Here is a 24,851-nt window from a genome sequence, read left to right on the forward strand (position 1 = left end):
ATCCGCCTAATCCTGGCCAAATCACAGAGATGTCGATTCGCACGGGACTAATGTTATCACAGGACCTCGGTGTTCGGCGAAATATGGTAGGTAGGCTAATTTGCGGGGGAATTTTTATTTTACAAATTACAGACATCGCCGATTCGCACGGGATTAAGTTCACAGACATTCTCTGCAATTATTACAAATCACCAGAGGTCCCCAGATAATACGAATCCCGTGCGAATGGGGCTGATATTAAACTTGTGCCGGAGAGGTGCCGACTAGGGGTGTAACAATACATCGACATAGATGCATCAATCTAATGTCTAATAATACGATGCCAAGCGTTACACATAATCCATGTAGACTATTTATGTAAGAGGCAAGTGGCACATTTGTTTTAATAGCCTACTTTCCACATTTGCACACAATGTCATGTATTAACACCAATGCGTTCATTCTCGTTTAAATTACCTTTCAAAGCTTGTGAAAGACGGTCAGACATGGCTTCACGAAAATGTATCATTTTCTCCTATTTAAAGCCTTGCAAAAAGCAGCGTGCACTCATCTCAAACAGAGCACAAATAGGCCACTGAATTGAGTCTTCTTTTATTTATTTTTTGTGCATCAGTAAGCCTAGATAAAGGTATAGTTTTGCATAAAAGGAGAATATAGCGCTATGAATCGTTCTTCACTGAAATGTATAACTTAAAAGAAAATGCTCAATAAACTGCGTCTGCGAAGTGAGAGTCTTGTTTATTTGATGGTGATTTCACATTTCTTGTTCGTATAAAGGCTAAATACAAATAAAAGGTGAACATTAATTTATTTGTACCGTTTTTATTTCTAAAATATTATATAGTTTTATAGGAGGAGGTTTCATAGACTTGGCAAATTAATTTGTCAGAAGTTTGTAGGTACAGAAATCCTTTGTGGCAGTTCTTGGTAGTTTTTCTAAAGCTTTTATATAGTTCATATCGATATCGAAATTATATCGTATCGACCAAAATTAAGAAATATATCGTGATATAAATTTTGGCCATATCGTCCAGCCCTACACCACATATGTTTTCTTTTCCCAGTACGCTCGCAGTTTTCCTGGACCACCTCTTTCTGACAGGTTCCTTACCAACACATGATCACCTGGCTCCAAGACAGAACTCCACGCCTTTCGGTTGTAATTCCTCTGCCCCTTGGCAGCGGCCTTCTTCATGTTCTTTGTCGCAATCTCATATGCTTCTTGCATAGACTTTTTCCATTTCTCAGCATAGTCGGCGTGAGACTGAGTGTTCTTGACTTGCTTTGAGGGGAGTACCAGATCGATGGGAAGAACCGGTTCGCGACCAAAGAGGAGAAAGAACGGAGAAAATCCTGTTGACTCGTGCACTGTAGAATTATAGGCATGGACAACCTTGTTGAGGTGGTCTGCCCAATTCGACTTCTCGGTCTCCTCTAAGGTCCTCAACATCCCCAACAGCGTCCTATTGAACCTTTCTGCCGGGTTAGCTTGGGGGTGGTAGGGGGTTGTACGTGAATGCCTAATCCCACAGTAACTCTGTAGCTTTTGGAAGAGACTGTTCTCAAACTCCCTCCCCTGGTCATGGTGTATCTTTGCAGGAAAACCAAAACGCATGATGAAATCTTCAAAGATCTTCCGGGCTGCTGTCTTTCCAGACTTGTTTCTGGTGGCGTATGCCTGGGCAAACTTTGAAAAATGGTCTATGACCACGAGGATATACTCTGCTCCCCCTCTACTTTTCTCCAGGTGCAGGTAGTCGATCGAGATCATTTCAAACGGAGCTGTTGTCTCAATGCTCTGGATTGGGGTTTTGGTGATCCGGTTTGGTTTCTTCTGTCTTAGGCATCGACACACTCTTGTGACGTAATGCTCTATCTCTTCTCTCATTTTCGGCCAGAAGAAACGTGCACAAGCTGCTGCCACCATCCGATCGGCACCGAGGTGAGCCATATCTTCATGCAAGTGTTTATATATCATACTTTTCAAGTTTTCTGGGACAACTAACTGAATTCTGGTCATTATTTTTCTTTGTAGGATACCGTCCTCATCTATCTGCAGGTGATGCCACTCTCGTAGGAGTCGTCTCACAGCTTCTGGTTCCTTCAATTTATCCTTGTGTTTGAGATAGATCTGTTTCTGTTTTAGATCAAGTACTCGGCTGATGACTGGATCAGTTAGTTGGGCGTTCCTGATATCCTGAGGGTCTAGCCGTCTGGCCTCTACTCCCCCTGTCAGTTCCTCAGGTAAGACATCTGTGTTACAGGTGATTGCAGATATCCAATCCACTTCTCCACGTCGTTGTGCTTTGAGAGCTTCCCCGATTGATCCCAGAACTTCTGGCTCACATTCCTGAGTACATTCCCTAACTGTGACTTCAATGGGTACTGGTCTTCGTGACAAGAAGTCCGCATCACGATTTGCCGTTCCTGGTCTATACTTCAAATTGAAACGGTAGTCTGCCAGCTCAGAGACCACCGTTGCCCCGCTGCATTCAGCTTTGCCGTTTTCATGACATATGTCAACGGGTTATTATCACTGTAGACGGTGAAATGCGGTGCATGAAACAGGTAGTCACGGAAACGCTCTGTGATTGCCCATTTGAGCCCCAGGAATTCCAGCTTCCCAGAGTGCAGCCTGTAGTTCCTTTCGGCAGAAGTGAGCGTCCGAGACCCATAACCTACTACTCGGAGTTTGCCTCCCTGCCGTTGGTACAATACAGCTCCTAGCCCTTCTTCTGACGCATCAACATGAAGGACGAATGGTTTTTCAAAATCTGGGTATGCCATGATGGGTGGACTTGACAACTCCGCAATCAACTTCTCCAGCGCTTCCTGATGTCTCCCTGTCCACTCTACTGGCTGTGATGGAGGTGCTTGTGAGGAAGCGTTGCCTTTCTTTCCTGCCCCTTTTGTCTTGCACATACCAGGTTTTGTCAACAGTTCATACAAAGGTTTGGCTATTCTGGCAAAATCAGCGATATATGATCTGTAGTAACCAAGGAAGCCCATGAGCTTCCTCACCTCGCGGACAGTGCTGGGTGTTTCACTCTTTAATGCTTGTACAGCCTCTATTTCTTTGGGGTTCATACTGTACCCATGTTCAGAGATGATTCGACCCACATAGCAGACTTCCCGCTTGAAAAAGTTGCATTTCATCGGCCATAGCTTGATACCACACTGCTCCTGACGCTGTAGCACTCTCCTCAAGTCCTCTAGGTGCTGGTCGAAGTCCTTACTAAAGACTAACACATCGTCAAGGTAGGGAACACATATGTCATCTCTTAACTCTCCTAGACACTCTTCCATGTACCTCTGGAAGGCGGCGGGTGCATTTGTGAGGCCAAAAGGTATCCGTACCCACTCATAAAGCCCCCAGGGTGTTATGAACGCCGTGCATGCTCTACTGTCTTCACCCATGAAGCCCTGATGATAGGCTTTACCCTGGTCCAGCACCGTGAACCAGGAGTTCCCCCCTAGATTCTCTAGGATCTCTTGAATTCGTGGGATGGGATGCCGGTCAGGGTGTGTCTTCTCGTTGAGCTGCCGGTAGTCCACACACAGACGCAAGCTTCCATCCTTCTTTCTCACACACACAACTGGCGAGGAATAGGAGGATGTCGATTTTTGGATCCACCCCTGGCTCAGTAAATTCTGTATGTGGGTCTTCACCTCTTGATAGAGGGGTCTTGGGATAGCATTGTACGTCTTTTGGACAGGGATGTTGTCTTTTAAACGAATGTCCATTCTAAGGTCCTGAATACATCCAGTATCCCAGTCATCCTTAGCAAACACAGCACTATTCTCTTTCAATAGTTGTCTTACACGTTCCTGTTGTTCCCCAGGTAAGTGACTGAGGTCCACAGGTGGGTCCCATCCTTCACTTTCATGAACCCTAAGCTGAGTCTCTGGAGATAACTCATTGTCACTTTGTGATGGCTGAAGATGGGATTCAATAGGAGGCGGTGGTTTCACTTCCAGCTGATGGATGGCATCCACTGCATGCAGCCACCCCAGGACTGTCCGTGCATTAAGGGTCACCTCCTCGTCCGTGGTATTTTCCACCATCACTGTGATGTTTTCATTATCCTTCAACGACATTTGAATGAGCTGTTTGTTCACCCGTATCCCTACAGGCCAGGGTACTTCTGGGTTGGGCTCCAGCATCACATGTGTTCCCAGAGGAATTGACTTATTCAGTTTGCCACAACTGACGTTCACTCTCGCGCACTTTGGAAGAATGACAGATTTCCGTCCGAGTCTGGCTATCTGGCAACTGCTGCTGTTTTTGCGTTTCTTCAGGAGTGAGAGAACGGCTTTTGCTTTCCTAGGGCTAACTTCAAGAGATGAACTCAGTGTGTCCACAAGGAAACTCGAAGGAATCTGCTGGGCTGTATTAACTTGGACCAATTCCTCAATTACATTAAAGCCGATTATAGATTTTTCCAGGTAAGGTTTTAGGTCCGTGCGTATACTGTCATCATGCAGGCCGGTCAGAACTGTCTGCAAGAACTGGTTCTGGATTAGTTCATGATTGTATTTTAATCCGGTCTTCACATTTTCAGATGCTGACAAAATCCTCTGTCTAAGATCCATGGCTCTGACTAAGAACTGGATAGGGGTTTCTTTGGGTTCTTGAACTGCACGTGTGAGTGTGTGGTACAATTCTGTTGCATCTTTTTCAATAAAATGTGCTCTGAGAATTTGTTTAAGAGCAGGCAAGGTTAGGTCTGTTCTACTCTCCAGGTAACTTCTCAAGCTGACGCCTGGAATGATGGCTTGAATGACTGCCTCAACAATTTCTCCCTCATCGTAACCTCTTTTGTATGCCCTGTGGATCTGTCTGTCCAGACTAGAAAAATTTAGTTTGTCTCTCTGGCCAGGTTCACCAATTTGTCCAATTATTTTTAGTTCTTTTTTGTAGACTGGATGCATTAGTGTGACATTTTCTCTTGAAACAGACGAATTTTGCATTTTTCTGTCCGTTTTGGCATGTTGTGATTCTGTTGCAGTGATTATTACAGATTTTTCCTGTGCAATTCCTCTGACGCCCACAGGGTGGCGCTCCGCGTCAACTTTTCGCTGCCCCTCGTTGCTTGTTTCACGTTCTGTACTGGATGAGCTATCGGTTTCCTCTTCGTCATAATTTCTCAAGCTGTCAATCTTTTCCTTAGTATCTAACAGTATAGATAGTCCTTCATCTTCGAGTAAAACAACATCATCTCCCTCTAAATGCTGCAGAATGCATCGTCTCAGCGCACGAGGTGTGTGTGTCTCACTTTCCCCCACATTTAGCTCGAGATATTCACACAAACTTCTCAGTTGCGAAGCAGATAACTCGAGTAATTTACTCTCTATTTCATCCAGTGTAGCTTCCCACACAGGCAACATTTTGACCACTCACTGAACAGACTCATGTAACTCACGTTTGCATTGATTTTTTTCCCGTCGCTTCACAGCTCTCTCTCTCCGTGACTCGCGAGCGGCTCGCCCCTCAGCTCGCGTTGCACTCGCGTCCCGCACTTGCCGTTTTCTTCCTCCCAAAATCCGTCACAAACCGAGCAGAAACACCAGTTTTATGTTGCCCCCTTGGACAATGAACACGACAGTCTTTTCTTTTCTGTAGATTTATTTGCCCCGGTTATTTTTCTCTTTTGTTTTCTGTGACAGATTTTCTTGGGGCTCAAAGCATAGACCGTAAAAAAATATGGACGACTCGACATCATCCGTTTCCGCTTGCCATATTTGAAGCTTTCAGACGGCCTTGCACGGCGCGGACATCTTGGGACCGAGTCTGCGCAGTAGCGATTTCGGGACCGGAGTTGCGCAGTAGAGCGCAGGAAGTAGAGCAGGAAGTACAGTCGCGATATCAAAAGCCCGCCCACACTCTCGCAGATGCAGAACAATTAATAATGTTGGTGTGAAATAAACAGTTATGGAAATGTAGAAATTAAAGCTAAAGCTCTAATCTGCTCCCAAAAATTTCGAAAAAAGTCTGTTAGTGCCTCAGTGACAACTTCACTCAGAGAAGCCGTCAGTCTCAGCTGTCAATCATGACGTCACACCCCCCGTTTTTATAGCATCAAATAACTAAATCAAACTAAACTTATTTTTAAAACGAACACCTGAAATGAAATCATCGTGATGATAACTGCCTTCAGTGACATAAACTAACTTTGGGGAAAACATTTTTGAAGTGTAATTTTATTATTTAGTTTGCCTCGCGTCCATTAGAAATCACAGAGGGGCGGCTATACTGGGACCGGTCACCGGGGGGCGATCGAGGCGCGAAAGCTTCAGTAAATGAGAGGGAGACTGCAGGCTTGGCTCAAAGCATTAACATGAACAACAACATGCGTTAACTGCACTTCTTCTCTATACTTTTTCTCACTACACTTTTCTTCCCACAGCGCCCCCAACAGTATACTGTTTTCTTAGATTTTCTATATAACAGTACACTATATTAGTGCAAATTATCTAAAATGAACCAAAACACATCAAACATATTAAATAATTATTTGAGGTCATTACATCTGCTTCACCTTCATTGGTGGTTGTAGCTCTATCCAATTGCGTGCACGCCGTGCAGAGGGAGTTTGAAACACAACCATTTATCCGGCCTCTCGGATTGAGACCTGTCAATGCTGAGTTTCCAGACCAAACATCTTGATGTGGGTTTGGATTGTCAGGTAGGGTCCACTGAGTTTGAAGCTCAAAAAAGCACATCTATCCATCATAAACATACTTCACATGGCTCTGAAGGGTTAACCGGTCTTCTGAAGTGAATCAATGAGTTCTGACAAAAATATCTAATCTATTTAACTTACTCAGAAAGCATAACTGGTGAAACATCTCACTAGGACATAGTGAAAGCTTTTTAACTGCGAGAGGCATTAAACTTTCTGCGTAAGTTGAATACAGAAGACGGTCTTGTGGGAGCTAGATATTTTGCTTTATAACGTTTTAAATATTTATATTATTTTTCTTACAACCCCATCAATTTGCTTCAAAAGGCTTTTATTAACCGTGCAGAGAAGAGTACATTTGGATGGATGTGCTTTTTTGTGCATTATTTTTCATTTGCTTTTAATGTGAACTAACGTAGGCTACTTGCTTCTGCTTTAAGGTTTAGTTCACCCAAAATGTAAATTAGCCCATGATTTAAGTCATCCTAGGTGTATAACATTCTTCTTTCAGACGAATACAATTAGAGTTAGGAATATTAAAAAAGTCCTGGCTAATCCAAGCATTAAATGGCAGTGAATAGTTGTCTCTTATGAAGTCCAGTGCATCAGTCCATTAACTGCTCCACACGGCTTCGGGGGGTAAATAAAGTCCCTTACGTTTGTGTAAGAAAAATACCCATATTTAAAATTGTAGACTAACTAACTTCACAAATCGCACAATTCACTGCCATTAATGCATATTGCTTGGAGCCAGGACGTAGGCCTACTTTTTAATATATCAATATAGTTCAGTTTATTAAATATCTCTGATTTAATTTGTCTGAAATTAGAATCATATACACCTAGAATGTTTTGAGGAGTAGCTAAATAATGGACTAATTTTCATTGTTGGGTGAACCCTTTCGTAAACAAAATCGTATTGTAAACTAGCGTGTTTTCTGTAAACTTTCCCCTTTAAATTAATAAAGTTCATCGTTTAAATACCGGGAAATATTTAACATACTATGCTTGGGATATGTAGATACGAAAGTGATATGGTAAATATTGACAGCCAGGACCTGCCGTCCGATAATATTGAACGAAAGTGCTTGAGCAGCCGTTGCTATGGTTACTTCGTCAGGCAAACGCTACGTAGTTAGCAGAGTCTGACTAACTTGTACATCCATTTTTGTTTTGTTTTTGTGTGGCCACTGAAATGGTTTCAGAAATTACTGAAAAATATGCACGTATTTATAAAAGAATAGCCTACGTAGTTGAAAACCCCTCTACTTTTTTTGCTTTGATATCCCCTGTCGTAACCTTATGTGTAACGTTAAACGAAATACTTTTTGCGGCTACTGTATATTACGTCCTCTGGGTGTTCCGGGTGTCATCTCTGCAGCGCAATATACGGAACATCTAAAGCAGGAAGAAACACACACACACACACACACACACACACACACACACACACACACACACACACACACACACACACATATACAGAGGGGGGAGGGGGGGTGTTAGGGGAGGGGAAAGCGAAAATAAGAGGTGAAAGAGCGAACGAGGTTCAGTCACTCTCCGCTAGTGCTCCGACCAACACCATCCATTCATTATATCGATCGTGATTCTGCTATGCGCATCGGATGAGGAGGCGCCACTTTGCTTTTGGATTGGTGTTAAATCTTGTACTGTGCATCGCTGGACAGGATGGAGCATTGGAGACAGTGTGCGTTATGGCTGATCAATTGTAAGGTGCTGCCACCGAACCATCGTGTGACATGGGAGTCTGCTCAGGTGTTCGACCTGGCGCAGACCCTGCGGGATGGGGTCCTACTGTGCCAGCTCCTTAACAACCTGAGACCCCAGTCCCTCAACCTGAGAGAGATCAACCTGAGACCACAGATGTCACAGGTAAGGGTTGCACGAAGTTGTGTGTTTACAGTACGAAGATAATAGACGTGATAACAACTCAATAACAACAGAGTTAAACGCGTTTTTAAGGAACATGCGGTGTTATGTATACGAACAAGGTTGTGTTACCGCTGTAATAGCTACTTAAACATTAAATATTTTGTAACAGAAAGTTGATTTTTTTGCCAATGGTGTACCGTTATTTATGTGCTAAACTCTGCCCCCTATCGGTGAATATGAGAAATGCAGTAACACTGTTAAGAGAGATGCTGATCTGTTAAGGTTCACTCAGTCCTTTTTCTTAAAAACGTTTTATTTAAAACGTTTCACAAGTGAAGCAGTACTTTTAAAAATATGAATAAACGTATAATTCTGGTAGACATCTCATGGATGCCACCATTTTGAGGTTACATGACTAGCTGAGTTGCTACTATTATAATAATGACTGCAATAATCATGTTTATGTCTACTTTCAGCCAGTGTTTAAGATGCTTTTTAAAATAAAACAATAATGTTAAAAACTACTAGGCTTATGTTTGGATAAATATGAGCTGGCTAAACACAAACTGAGCATGCACTGAGCATGAGAAGGTAATTTAACCTTAAAGTGATTTTTGGTGCATTGTTAACCATAAAACCATGAATCTAGAGCTCTCTGGTACCGGTCAGGATCAGGGTCAGATGAAAGCTGTTTTAGTCTGGTCTCGTTCGCTTTGGCCTGTCAGGTGAGAGCAGGATTAGTTTCAGTGTCTGCGGGAAGCTGCTTTATTGAAAACAGCCGCCTCTGATATATGTCTCTCGTTCTATGTTGTCAAACACCATATGCTCAAAGTCTGGACTTGATTTCATGTCCCCCTCACATGAGGTGAAAGCTGCCATCAACACAGGGACATTTCATACAGCAGAGCTGACAAATACAGTAATTCACAGTCACCTAACAAACCTTATTTTCAAGCATGTGGATGCACAGTCTAGACAGGCACACATGCACTTTGCATTACATTTGTCAATGTGGTGCAGTCAAAGTGAGCGGATTCCAAGAAGCATTTACAAAAAGTCGATAGAATTAGCTTTTAGTTTTCAACACACAGGCCTTGTTCGGTTCACTGGCTTTTTTAAAATTAGAAAAAAACACATATATATATATATATATATTTTAAACACTTTTATATATATATATATATATATATATATATATATATATATATATATATATATATATATATATATGGAAGTTTGACATATCTGATCAAAATGACAGCATCTGTCATTCTGGCTTTGAGGCATTGGCTTGCGTCTGGTTACATCAGACAGGCTGCTTTGTTTTTCACTTGATTTGTTATATCATAGTTTCTTTTTGTGTTCATGATTTTCATCTGCACTGACGTAGATGTGTCTCCATTCACCAAAGGAAGAACTCCACAGAGAACTAGCGTATGCAAAAAAAGGGACAGAAAATGAGCAAATGGTCTGTGTAAACCAGTGTTTTGAGCGTGGAGGTGAAATTTCCATCTCTAAGGGCAACATCTGAATCCTTGCATGAATTATTCATGACGTTTTTGGCAGCTATTTTATCAAAGACTCATTACAGCACATGGGACACAGACGCAGCCGTCCCGGGGGAATAGCTCAGACAAAAGCAGTGATGAGACCAAACTAAAAGCTGGAGTCCCCACCTCATCAGGGCACCACCAGGGGCCCAATGGGCACTTTGGGTTTCCCTTCACCCCACGATAACCGTGTAATTAAAATATAATGGCAAATTCATCCCTGAAATTTCTTGTTTTTGTATGTCAAGGAAGGATTAGATGTATGTTTCATGTTTATGTGATAACTATATTCGCTGAGTTTCAGTTCATATTTGAGACGTGTTTCAGAAAGATTCTCTCAGAAAGAGTGTACACAAAAAAACTTAGACAATTTATAGTTTCTAATTTGTCTTGCACTTATCTGTATGGCTAAAAATGATGGAGTATTGTGAGTTGTTTCTGGTGTCATGAGAAAAAAAAATCCATCAAAACGTGCCGGCGCCTTCGTCGGCCAGAGGGTTAAATAAAAATTAGACAATTTAGTTTCATAGTTAGTTTCATACATACATACACAGTGGGTACGGAAAGTATTCAGACCCCCTTACATTTTTCACTATTTGTTATATTGCAGCCATTTGCAAAAATCATTTAAGTTCATTTTTTTTTCTCATTAATTTACACACAGCACCCCATATCGACAAAACACAGAATTGTTGACATTTTTGCAGAATTATTTAAAAAAGAAACACTGAAATATCACATGGTCCTAAGTATTCAGACCCTTTGCTGTGACACTCATATATTTAACTCAGGTGCTGTCCATTTCTTCTGATCATTTTTCCCTGTGTCCCAATTCGCATACTATCCATCCTAAATAGTATTCGAAAATAGAATTAGTATGTCCCAAATCGTAGTATGTTGAAAAGAGTATTCTAAAGATTCCCGGATGGTTTACTATTTCTGGTACGAATTTGAAGTATGGATCGATGGGCACTCTGACGGCTGATATTGCCCACAACCCATTGCGAGTTGGACGAGGATTCGATTAGAACTACAAACGCGGATAAAAAGCATTAAAAAACTACAAACATGACGGATGTGCGAGTTTGATGGTTAAGTAGAGAAGTTTAGATATTCAGTGTTGTCCACATTATATTTCACCTGCAGCAGCATTGTGAACTTTTTGAATGACACGTTTTGCTATTAACTTTTAAATACATCATTATATTTAAACTGCAAACACATGAGGAGAGTCTCTGACCCACAAAGACCCACACATGGCAGATCAACGAGCGGCTACATTTCTCTCCGATACGGTAGGAGATTAAACTGGATGTGGAGGATTTGAACTGTCACGAATCTGACGATGATTGACAGGGCAGATAAACGGTGATGGGATGCACGTAACTAAGCGACAGAGTCCGTTAAAGATGGCGAAGTAGTATGTCCCGAAGCTTGCATACTTTTCTGCTACACACTCAAAAGTATATACCTTTTCTTCACAAAAAGAGTACATACTTTTAGCAAGTATATAAGTAGGCGAATTGGGACAGAGCAAATGAGAATCATGAGGTCAAAGGAACTGCCTGCTGAAGAGTTCAGAGACAAGAGACAGAATTGTGGTAAGGCACAGATCTGGCCAAGGTTACAAAAAAAAATCTGCTGCACTTATATATAAGTGCGTACCATATATATATAATCTGTTATATCTATTGTGAAAAGTGAGCAGCATGTGTAAGAGAGGCTACGTTAGGGGTTTTCAAACTGTTTGTGTGTGTGGACCACTATTTGTAATCAAAAAATTTTGCGGACCACCTCATAACACATAATAAAATATGTCTACACACAGTCCTGCCTGAATTAATCCGCACCCCTAAATAGGCTTACTAGCACTAAAACTATAACTAGTCATCACATCAGTACAACAGGCTTGTTAAAGGAAAGTTTACTTCACACAACGGCTGCCACATCTTTAATTTATTTATTTACTCAAGCGCCCTAATGCTAAATAGCTTTCACAGTATTTTCTCTTCACCCTCCTTTTCTTTATTTTTTTATATGATGAATCTGGCTCATAGATGGATCCGACTTACTGTCAATCTCTTCATTTTTCGTAACTTCGGCCTCCGTTGCTATCCACCGATCCATAACGGCACTGAACTTGAACGTCACGGCCGAGCACCACTAGGTCTACATATTCTTTTTACTTTTTATTTTTTTATGGGAATTTCCTGGTAAAATGAAGGTAAAAAAATATTTTTTATTTTTATTTTGCCTTTCCACGGACCACCTGCAGTACCCTCATGGACCACTAGTGGTCCGCGGACCACAGTTTGGGAATGACTGGGCTACGTCATGCGCAATATTTTGGGATAGTGTCAGGCATGATTTTGACCATTTCATTAAGTTTTGTTTTGTAGAAAGTCTTTCTTTAAAGTGAATTTCGTGTTGTATTAATTGCATTTTAATTTTGATCAATGTTTCATCAACCAATTGCCTGTATATTTAATAAATATGAAGCAAACCAAGAACGTCGGGAATGGATTGACTTGTGTGACTTACCCACTAGCCTGTTTCCAAGGCCTTTGAGTAAGGCTGAAACTATAGCGTCTTTCTGTTTTTAATACATTTCTTTAACTGGTCCGTCATAGGTTAAGCTACGCCACTGAGGCTAATCATGAGCAACCCATGGCCCCAAAAAGTTTAAGAATATTTTTATTATAGATAATTATAGATAAAGGTTATCTGTTATAAACTGTAGGCATCAACAAATGCTATGCTATGGGCACTGCCATTGATACAGGCAGCGGAAGATAGCCTATTTTAGAGCTTGCTTCTGCTTTTCAAACATAGAAGTGTGACAAAGGCACATAGGATATATACATTCTCTAAATGTGGATAAAGCCATTTTTTACAAGTCACTATACAACATATGTCCTCATTAGGAGATTAATATATGGTGTTTTAAGGAGACATAACATCTCGTAATTACGACATAATTGATCTATATATGATATATATGTATAACAATTTTTCCTTATACCAAGGAAGGACACATTAAAGTTAACATTAAAGACTTTTTTATTGATCAAAAAAAATATTTCAAATAAATGCTATTATTTTGAACTTTCTTTTCATGAAATATATATAAAACAGCACAACTTTTTTTCAACATTGATAATAGTAATGTTTCATGAGCAGCAAATTGGCATATTAGAATGATTTCTGAGGGAGCATGTGAGACTGAATACTGTATTAGCTGTTCAGTTAAACTGCCTCCAACTACACAATACAGATGATCGCTATCCATGATACATATTGTTGCATTTTTGTATTGCGACATTGTAAATTAACATAATTATACAGTGCTGTTAAATTGTTTGGGGCTCAGTAAGATTTTGAGTGTAGTGAAGAGTTAAAATAGTAAAAAAAAAAATTTTTTTTTTTATTTTTGATTGAATTTATATCATTTAATCTATGCATTTTAATTCATTATTTAATATTATGTAAATTATATTCCTAAATCAGCATAGAAAATGAAACAGCAGTCTTCGGATTGGATTCTATCTGGGCTTACATATCATACAGGTTTAGAACACAGAAGCTTTGGGCAGGTTTGAAACGTGGAAGTGCAAGTTTGAGGAAGCCACAAAGTCAAGTGCTTTTCTCACGCACTGCATTGATCCGACAGCGGCTGGGTTATGGGTTTCTTCCGTTTATGTGCACTTTTGAGAAGAGTGGAAGGAAATGGCAACAGGTGTTTGGCAGGCCGTCAGAACTGTATTTAGATATCAACAGATGTCAATGAGAGTATGTTCTGTAAGGTTTCATCATTAAACAGTAAAGTTATCTACAGTATGTAAATACTGTATGTAAGCCCTCACTTTTGTTTCCAGTTGTGCATGTCTGAGACTGCAAAATCACAGACGAGCAGTTATTTCGCACTGTCATTTACGCCGGATAGTCACTGTCTCATCTCTAGGTTGGAGGGGGAAACACGAATGTTGACGCCCACTCGTTGGGCAGATAGTTTCCGAGCATTGATGCTCGCTTGGGAAATGGGGAAATGGGATGGAGGAAGGAAATGAAACTAAGCGTCCTCTGAAGACCCTTGACTGAGACACGGTGAAACATCAGAATCTCTAGTGGCTCAGATCGGTCTCTTTTTTTTCCCAGTGAAACAGCAAGCAACAAGCTCCTGTCTGAGCACTGTCTCAGTTTTTGAATTTTTGCTGTACGATGTGATTCACAAAATGTACATGACAGATTCTGGGCTGTTTTTCAAATATATTCTTTCATTTTTCATGTCTAGTGTCCATTGAGAATCTGCCCTCCTTGAATAATACACATACACCGTACTTTAGACAGTCTGTTAAAAGCTCCATTTGAGACCCTAAAGGGGTCAGAGACTGGTCATGTGTGTGTGTTCAAACATTTGAAACAGCCATCAGTTTTAGTTAAGTTACAACTCCAGGGTTGTTTTAGTAATTCTCTGTGTTAGACTGTGGATTTGTACATTTCAGACAGCAGCATTGTTTTTTCAGCAAACCTCTGTTTTGATACAAGAGAAATAACTAGAGATTTAAATTTTCTGAAGAAAATATGATTGGGGTTTCTCATCCAAAAGTCATTGTCATGAAGTTAGGATTGATGTCAGGACCTTACTGTGCAGTTTTGGATGTGTTGTGAGTGGTTGTCCGTAGGGCTGCATGATCTAAATAACATAAAAACTAATGTTGGATATGGCTTAGTGCGATTATCAACTCGCAAAGGCTGCAATTTAATTAAATAAATATGCACTTCATGTTGTTTCTTCTTTATTTGATTCTTTCTTTACTTATAAAAAACTTTCAACACAACACATGGTTGACCCAAAGTTTTGTACACTGTTAAACCTTACCAGGATTCTTATAAGTAAAATACTGGTAACACTGTTGCCAGCTAGTTACTGTAAAAAATCTGTTACAGTGACAAACTGGCAACAGTGTTTCCAGTATAATACTGTGTCTATACCAATACAGTGACTAACTGGCAACAGTGTTTCCAGTATAATACTGTGTCTATACCAAAACAGTGACAAACTGGCAACAGTGTTTCCAGTTTTATACCGTAAATCAGGCATTACAGTTGATAACTGGCAGTGGTTTCAGATAATTACTGTACTGCATACATTTAAATAATGTATAATTCAGTACTCATTGTGGTACTCTTAAACTTATGAAGCATTCTGTCATGTTACTTCAATAAAAAATCTAAAGAACATTTAAATCTTTACACAAATTAACTTTATTACTTAGATGTTAATCTATTGCCCAACATAACAGAATTACAAAAAAACGAATGAAAATAATAATAATTGGCTCCTTCATAACAATAATATCAACAAACATAATATGAAAACACACAAATATTTTCAAGACATCAAATCCTGCCTCCAACCAAATAAAAATGAACTTAGATGCAACACCCAAATCTACATCTCAGCCACTAATGACACTCAGGTTATTTATGTTAACACAAATTAAATGACCTTCTTATATCCGTACAAGTAAAATATTGACAAAAATGCTTTCAGTTAGTTGTATGTTTTCCGCTCAAATTCAGTGAGCCACTACAAAAATGTATGTACATGTAGATTTATGCTTTGAATCTTTCATAGATTTGATGTTTTTACGGCTATGGTTCCAGAAGCAAACTTTGTCCCCTCAGGATTAATCCTCATTAAAAACCTGTTGAGTGAATCAGACAACAGCTATTTCAGAAATGGAGTAACAAATCAAACAGTTCAGAAAAAACATACTACGAAACAATATAAATAAAAATAAAATGCACAACTGTGGCAAACTCATTTTACATTATTGCACATGTACCTTTCAATGAGTTCTAATGTGGCACTGGCTGACTCTTATTGGTAATCAATGTTAAATACATAGAAGACACTGAAAAACACATGCAGTGCCACTGAGAAATCCAACCGCTCATCAGTGCAATGAGTGTCACTTTCATCCACTTAGATTAATTTAAAAGGCTATCTCGTGAAATTTGTTGTCACCATAAAAACTACCAAAACACAGTAATTATTTACCATATATTTCATGCTTACCATGCATGATGAGCCTTGGTGTGACTGATAGATGCAGATCATTTTCCACTGACATTCAGGTTGAAGTTTTCTTTGGAAAGAAATTTGCCCTATGTTGGAGTTGTTTTGTATAAAAAAGTTAGTTGGTGAAAAGGCAAATTGCAAAGTTTGCATCTGTACATTGTGGCAAATCCTGACTAACTTAAGAAAAACGAAAGCAATGATAAAACAAGTTGTTTATCAGCAAGAGTTCAATTGCTGATAAATGCAGTTACTGCAGGAAAAAAAAATTGTCTACACAAAGGGATATTACTTAGTGAGGAGTTGTGAGGAGAGGCTAAAAAAACGTGCTAATCAGGAAGCTATTTCAAACCATTCAAACCATTTACATGTATTTTAATAACACAAATATTTGAATTGTTTTCTTACTTGTAGCTGTGCGATTCATTTTCAGTCTGAAAACATACAAATCTACTATTGGAGTCCTCAACACAGCACGTAGCAGTAGCAAACAAACTCCAAACGGGTGACACCTGCTCGTTTAGGCTCAAACATCCAGCCCTTGTGTATGTATTTGTGTGCTCACATGCATGCGTATGTGTGTGTTAATGCATTAATCCTTTTTTTCTGACTGAAGATGTAAACAGTTTGAAATAAACGGTGATGTAATGCATCATGGGAATGTAGACCAGTAATTTACCAGTAAATGTTACAGTTATTTCCCTTCATGGGCGCTGAAAGTAATGTACTGTAGTTTATTATTAGTGCAGCAAAACCTCACCTCATATTACAGTATTTCCACATATTACATATTTCCAATGATGTTAAAGCTAAATACTGGCGATTTTACAGCTATTTACCCAGAAATCTACAGCAAGGTTTAACAGTGTAAAATACAACTAAAATCTTAAACAACAATAAAATACAAATACAATAATACAAAAACATGAAAACATTATACCTGGTGAAAAAGTTATTGACCAAGACCAAAATTACAAGATCTCGAGGTTTGGTTTATGGATGAAAATTGCTTCTGAAAGATAAGACACTGCTTGATTATGTAGAGATTTAAAAACAAAGATTAGAATAATAATAAAAAAAAATCTTTCAGTTTAGAGAGATGAGAATGGGCGTAATGTGATCCAGCCTTAGTCTGCCTGTCAACAACTTTGCAGTAGCATTTTGGATCATCTGTTGATGCATTAGAGAGGATTGGCTTACACCATAAAATAAAGAGTTACAGTAGTCTAGACAGTATAGCAGAAACAGATGAATGATCTGTTCAAAATGTTTTGCATAGTGAAGCACTGTTCTTTTGCACACAAGCACCTCATTATCCAGTGTTTTTTTAGTGTCTCGGAGCGCATCGGTTCACAGTAAATGCTGCTCCACACTAACTCATCTCTGCATGTATTGAGTTTGGGTGCATTTATTAGAGGCCAGGCACCATTGGTGCTTAGGCACCTATTGTATGTGTTGGCGTTCTTATTGTTCCATTTCTTCTTCTTTTGCTCTTGAGTCTATGGCAGCCCATATATTCCCTTGCAGGAAAGTTATTAAACAGTTATGGCACACAGATAGAGGACAGGCTGAAATGTCACCATAGAAAATTTGGCATCTCAAAATCAATCCTTCTAGCACCACCAACTGTCCAAAGTTTCACTGATGTTTATGCTAATAATTTTTTTTACCTTAAGGGCTAAAAACAAAATGTTCCTCTGTTTCATTGGTTCAAGACGATTTAATTGCACCCTATGATGGAAAATTTTGCCACATCGACCATTTTGGACCATTTTGAATTTTACAAAAATTACGAAGGTAATTTCTAAGTAAGATATGCTATATTTTATGACCGCATTGGCATATTGTTACGAAACTTGGTATGTGTATTCAGCAGCGCCATACCCTAAAAGTACTCAAAAAGTTTCAGGGCAGCGCCACCTTTTAGCTAAAAGTTATAATGGAATTTTCAATAATGTGAATCATTTCTTATCATATTAGTCTATTGTAATAGATTATTTTAATGGTCTAAATAGATTCCTTGTATTAGTGTAATGGTCTTAATAGATTCCCTGGGTTATGCCTAGATCAGAGACCCCTTTAGCAATAGTCGGCCAAACTTCCTGTCCACCATTTTGATTTTCTTTCAAAGCCTACTTTTTCAAACTCCACCTAGACTCTACCTTAAACCATTAAATCATATTACTAGTGACTGTATTTATAATTTCTCAGCCATTTTGCCTAAAATTATCTTAATGTCTTTAATTGCACATTGTTGCAGTTGTGACTGATGCTCCCAGCCATGATGTCATGAGTTTACAGTCATATTGATATATAATCACAAGAACTTTAACCAAATTGTGCAGCCCTACAAAACAAATGTGGAAATATTTCCCCCCAAATCATGCAGCTCTCAATTCCCGTTAACACCAATGAATATATAGTTCTAAAAATCGTTCTAAATATAAAATAATTGCAGACCACACTACAACTACAATAATGGCAAAGATAAATTATATTGTTTTTTTTTCCTCCAGCTAATCAGAATCCATCCTACTTAAAAGACCTCAAGCTTTTAAAGTGGCAGATGACAGAACTGCAGTGTGCGCTTGGAATAAACATAAAGATATTAATGGACGCTAAAATTGGTGTGAAAGGGCCTTAATTGTCAGCCGGTTACTGGCTGTTGGTTCATTTCGGTGGTTTCTAGGCTGCTCTTGGTGGTTATGTACTGATAAGCGCATTATTTGAAGCCTCAATCTTGCCAGTAGCACAAATAGTACAGTGTTACATGACATAATTGAAAACATAGGCTTATAGGTTTGTTTAGATCCTTAACTCAAAGAATGTTACGTAGTAACACTGAATAAAACTATGCAGAAACAGCATGTCATGCATATTAATGCACATTTTCAGGAGGCACAAATCTTTGCAAGGTCTAGTAAGTCCAGTCAGATTGCTCTCTCTCTCTCGCTCTCTCTCTTTCTGAAACTGACCTTTCCTTCTGTCACCAAGGTAACAGGCTCTACTGTAAATGGCTAGGGATCAGGATGAATAAAGATACTCTCTTAAGACAGTGTGAATCACACATTTACAGTTCAGATTTGAACTGCGCAGATGGATTTTTGCACAGTAATGTGCGAATTACACTGATCACAGAGGGATGCATGCATGCATTAGGATCTGTAAATGAAGGCAGACATTTCCATTTTCAGGCAGAGCTATTTTGTTGCAGAAAATCCATGATTATTATGTTTGGAAAACCTACCCAGCACTCTTATGAGATTTGAATTGTATTCGGAACATTGTAAAAGCATTTACGGTCTGTGCTTATGCCATTAAAGTGAACAGAGACGGTCATTAATGAGGAGATTTAATTGTAGTATCCAATTGTGCAGCCATTTAAGGAGCCAATAAAAACAGCAATATCCTATTTTGTGCTCACATGGCAGAATGGCCTTTTTGATGATTACTACATGTAGAAACTGATCAGTCAGCGGTGCTCACTTAAATGCATGCACACATCCTGCAGCAGCCTTTACTTTAGACCCTACGCAGAGCAATGACATCACATAGTACAATGAAATAGGCATTATCTTGTCTCACTCAGGGTAAAAATAGCCCATAAACGGGAGCTGTAAAAATGCAGTGGCACTGGTAGAATTTCCCCAGCATGCCAGAGAAGCGCTCATATCAAATTTCATTTCAAAGTGCTGATGCATCTGTAAATTAAAGCCCCTGAGATAAAATAAGAGAATTGACATTTTGAGTGCAGTTAAAGTGCATTTAGACACTTTCTGCCAAAACGTATCGCATGGATTGTTATAGATGACAGTTTTACGCTCTGTGTGAAAGGAACAATCCTATTACTTCCCTTAGAAGTAAAAATTACATAAGTACACAAATATAACAAGTGCCCTACAGCAAGGATCAGATTTGTGGATTTATAGCATTTGAGGGAGATATATATAGGGTAAGAGAGATGCGCTGTAAAAGTGTTTTGTAATTTTATTGGAGAAAAATATATGAATTAGCTACAGTAAAATTAGGTAATAAATAGTACTACCACCAATAATAACTATAGAAAAGTTTGTCGAAACAAACTTTGAAGTTGGCTTGTGAAAGCCTGACCAGAAAGTTTTATGTAGATTCAAAGTCAGAAGGTTTTACATTTGAAGAAAGTTGAAGTAGTTAGATAGATAGATAGATAGATAGATAGATAGATAGATAGATAGATAGATAGATAGATAGATAGATAGATAGATAGATAGATAGATAGATAGATAGATAGATAGATAGATAGATAGATAGATAGATAGATAGATCATATCATAGTATACTAAAAAATACAAAAAATACTATGTGTGCAGTTGTTAGTCCTTATGTTTAATTTAGAGATTGGTGTCTAGTTGAAGTTATTTTGCGTAAAAAATAATATTAAAGATTGCTGATGATATTGCTTTTGGAAAACTTTTTTTATTCAGAAATGAAGACATGGTGCATTGTGGGAAACAGTATTCCTTGCAGTGTGTTCTGTTGTATACAGCAGATTATATATATATATATATATTTTTTTTTTTGCGCTATACTTCTGTTTTTAGTAGCATCAGACATCTCTCACATTGCCCTGACGGTTCACTTCTCCCAGCGTGGTGTGCAGTAACCCGTGTGCACTGCCCTGTGAAGGGCAATTCACAACGAATCTGCCAGTGATCACATTTTAGCCACCAGCCAGTGTTTATCCTCTGCCCCTCCTGTCCGTTTTACAAAATGTGATGCCATGTGTGCTTCAGAGCAAGCCCCATACTTAATAAGAACAATCAGTTGTTACATCGGAAATATGCTAAGAAAATCAATACAATGCATGTATCCAAGGTCAACATTGATTTCTTGGGGGTCAGTCAGAATATTGCTTTGTTAAACACCAAACTGCTATGAGACGATGCTAAGCACATCTGAAATATTTGATATAGAATGCCATATGATGCTAACAAAAATGTAAGCTTAACCTTTAAGTTAGCTATATTAAAAGGTCTAACATAAATGTTTAGCAGAAGCTTTAATCCAAAGAGACTTACAGTGTCCATATTACAGAGACGGTTTTCCTAGAGCTCTGAAGGTTATGATAGGATGGTGATGATAGTACATACAGTCGATCGACCCTTGTGGAGTTTGAACCTGTACCTTTTCATCTGCTTGTTTAGATTTGTACCCACATTTTGTGACATTTTGAATGGAAGATTTGACTGAAAAACATGAATGTGAATTGACTTGTCCACAGGCCCTAGAAGGTATAATTTAAATTTGAATGAGAATGACAGTAAGAGCATCCATCAATCCATCCAATATAAGACATTCCCAGTTGAATTCTGAATGGTGCATAACCCCTCTACTACTACACAACACCATTGTTGTTAGCATCGATAGTGCTAAATGGAGATTTCATCAGGCAGCTTTTAAGAGCATTTACAGACTACATTTACAATTCATAAAACCATTGCAATCCATATAACAGATGTCAGATAAATAGAGCTCATAAATGTATTGAACAAAGCATATTTTATGGAGAACATTTCAGTGCTAATATGCCCTGCTGACTGTCAAGTTGATGCTCTGGGTCACTTTCTACCCACAGTGCTCTCTTGCAAGCAGTTTTAATAAAGCATCTTTGCAGGCCGATGCTTCATCCAGCACATTGTTTTGACAAGACAGCTTGCTTAGCTGTCTGCTTGGTTAAACTAAGGATAAAAGCTGCACACGGTTCACAGCTGGTGCTCTCAGCACAGGACGTAACACTGTAAAAGTGCCTGAAGCCATTGATTTACAACACCTTTGACTTCCTTATTCTTCTGAATGAGATTTTTTGTGCCTTTGGAACCGTTGCTGTTAAGAGGATGTCAGTACTTTCCTAGAATCAATTTCAATGAATCATTTTAAAGCTTCAGCCTTCTTCTTGAAACTCTTACTGATGTGAACCTTTCACTCTGCCCTTGGACTTTAAAGGAGCTATATTATCAACGTTTTATAGCATTGTATTATAAGTTGAGGTTTCTTGCACTAAAAGAGTTTTTAGCTATTAGCTGTTAGGTAGATAAGCTACCTCACAAAAAAGTATACTTCAAGTTACTTTTATTACGTATACTTAAATAATGTATATTTGTTAAGTATACTTTGTGTAGTAAGTATACTAATATCAATACAATAATTGCTTGTAGTAAACTTGTGTACTATTTCAATACTTCTTAGGATTAAATTGTAACAGTAGTAAACATTAATTTGTACTGCTTCTGCTACAATTAAGCTTTTAAGTATATTAGTAGTTTACTATATTAATACTTGTAGCACATTTTTTAGTTTAGGAAAGTACACTATGAATTATAGTCTCTGTAAACTACCATTTTGTAATTTTATACTGCAAGAATACTTTCTACATTTTCTTTAAGGTAACATAACATCATCTTACTTATAGTTTACTATTTATATATTATTTTTGCACAGTATGTTTCTATTTAGCTATTATTTTTTATTCTTGAAATGTACCTTTTACTGTACCTTAACTCTTTCTATTTTAAAACATTTTATCCTAGCTTCATGCATTCTTTTTTTAATCAAAACTTGAATGTTTCATGAGCAATCTTCTATCACTTGTTTCTGCTTATTCTTCCCCTGTGTTTTGAAACAACTTAATACTCTGTTTTTTATGGTCATACAAAATGGTAAAGTGTATTTTTTATTTGTGCACATTAAAAATGACTATAAAATGTCATGCCTTTGAAAACTAAAGAAAACAAACGGATGCGTTGTTGAACATCTTTCTAGCTTACGTGCACAAACATGAACCAAAACACAGTGAATACTTGACAAACATACTTGTCTAAAAAAAAAAAAAAAGACTGAAATATAATTTCTAGTATAAGTATAATTTATTTTACATGACTACTAGTACTGTTACTAATAATAAAAGCAATTTCTGGGTGCCCGAAAAGTTTGCGTGCCCTTATAATCGTCCGCCCTGTGCAGACACCTCGATTGCGGCCAACTCGTTAGTTGTTGTGGTCATGAAGTTTGAGCAAGTCATTGACTTGATCTGAGCCTTTCTTGAGCAGTCATTAGTTGTGCAGAAAACACTGCCAGGCAGTATAATTGGAAAAAAAGAACCAGCTCTCAATTCCCAATCATACTCTACTTAGTATATCACTTTTATTTTGAAACAAATGTAAAACAATCCATGCATTTTTTATGGTATGTCCCTTTAAACCTGAATCAGTATCTATCTTCAAAGTCATCTAGAGTTCTGTTTCACACATGGTATATATTATGGATGAAATGCTATACATTCAGTATTACTCTCAGTACGCCCTTTAGGATAGAAGTAGGAAAAGACATCTCTTGAGTTTCCTGCAGACATCCGACAGTGCAGTAGTAGATGGAATATCAGATTTCTACAAGGATAGATTTGAAAGCCGTGTTTGGTTGAGCAGGACGGGTCCGAGGCGGCTGAAAGTGTCTACAGGCACATCATGTGTTAAATGTTTGCCTTCATTTTACTCTCGCTCTCTTTTTCTCTTCCTCTCTGTTTCTATCTAGCTTCCTTCAGACTCTGCAGGACTCCTAAAGACTCCAGGGCAACCACAAGATGTGCCTTTCTGATAATGTGTTGAAACCAAACAAGTGTAAACAATCAAATAGATTTGCTCGCTGAACATTTGCTTGTCTTATCTGTGCATAAGTGCGGTTCTAGGCCTCTGGTGAAGCCATCTGTAGAGGGGGAATGGGAACTGAGAGGCGGTGCAATGTGTCGCTTTTGATCTGCAAGCTTCTCGCAGATAAGACTTATTAGTTTGTATGAGAGAAAAAGCTGGCCTTATGAATTTGCCATACTGATGTTTTCTCAAATGCCAGAGGACGAGTCTGATTTCAGGTTAAGGGCTGAGTGTCCTTGTTCTCATGGACGTTATAGTTGCACATAATAATGTGAGGACTTTCTGTTTCAAGAAATCACAGGTGCAGCTGCCGCACAAAAAAACAGACTCTTGATGTATTCACTTCCTCTTGTTGCTTAAGATTTGGCATTGCAGCAAGATGTGAAACTCTTTTTTAAGCGCTTGACAGGAGACGTACGGCTACCGACAGATGGCGGGTGATAGTATAACTGTGGTGGAAACGGACACATTCTTGTGAACGTGCCCAGTGAGAGGGTAAAGGTGCTGATCTGCAGACCATAACAGGACATCCATTAAGATCATAATCGGGTTTTTTTCTAGGTTATTGCGAGAACACTTCTGCACTGTTGATGAAAATGTCCTGTGTCTGTTGTCACTTAGGCATTTTTGCACAAACTGGAAAAGGAAATTACAGATAATAACTCTAATTGCAAAAACGGACTTTTTTTGTGCAATATGCATTTACAATCATTTAAGTGTATACTAAATACTGTACTGAATGGCGTGTTGTTTGTGTTTTTATGTTATTTTTTTTAAAAACAAACAAAACTGAGTATTTATTAATTTATTAAAATTTGATTCAAATTATTCATTATTAGTTGTGTTAACATTTAGGGCTGCAGTTAATCGAATTTGTAATCATGATTACAATTACGGATGCCACAATTATATATATATATATATATATATATTCTTTTTTTTTACATGATAAAGTAAGGTT

At 38.5% G+C, this 24,851-nt stretch overlaps 1 protein-coding gene across 1 annotated transcript in view; it reads left to right on the forward strand.

The window, feature by feature from the left end:
* Window positions 1–8,207: 8,207 nt before the first annotated feature.
* Window positions 8,208–24,851, forward strand: part of LOC137063623 (guanine nucleotide exchange factor VAV3) — an 86,441-nt gene continuing 69,797 nt past the window's right edge. Inside the window, exon 1 of the mRNA XM_067434872.1 lies at window positions 8,208–8,576. Coding sequence (XP_067290973.1) covers window positions 8,373–8,576 — 204 coding nt within the window. The 5' untranslated portion in view covers window positions 8,208–8,372. The remainder of the gene's footprint in view (window positions 8,577–24,851) is intronic.

Source organism: Pseudorasbora parva, chromosome 24 (assembly GCF_024679245.1).
Source record: "Pseudorasbora parva isolate DD20220531a chromosome 24, ASM2467924v1, whole genome shotgun sequence".
NCBI lineage: Eukaryota > Metazoa > Chordata > Actinopteri > Cypriniformes > Gobionidae > Pseudorasbora > Pseudorasbora parva.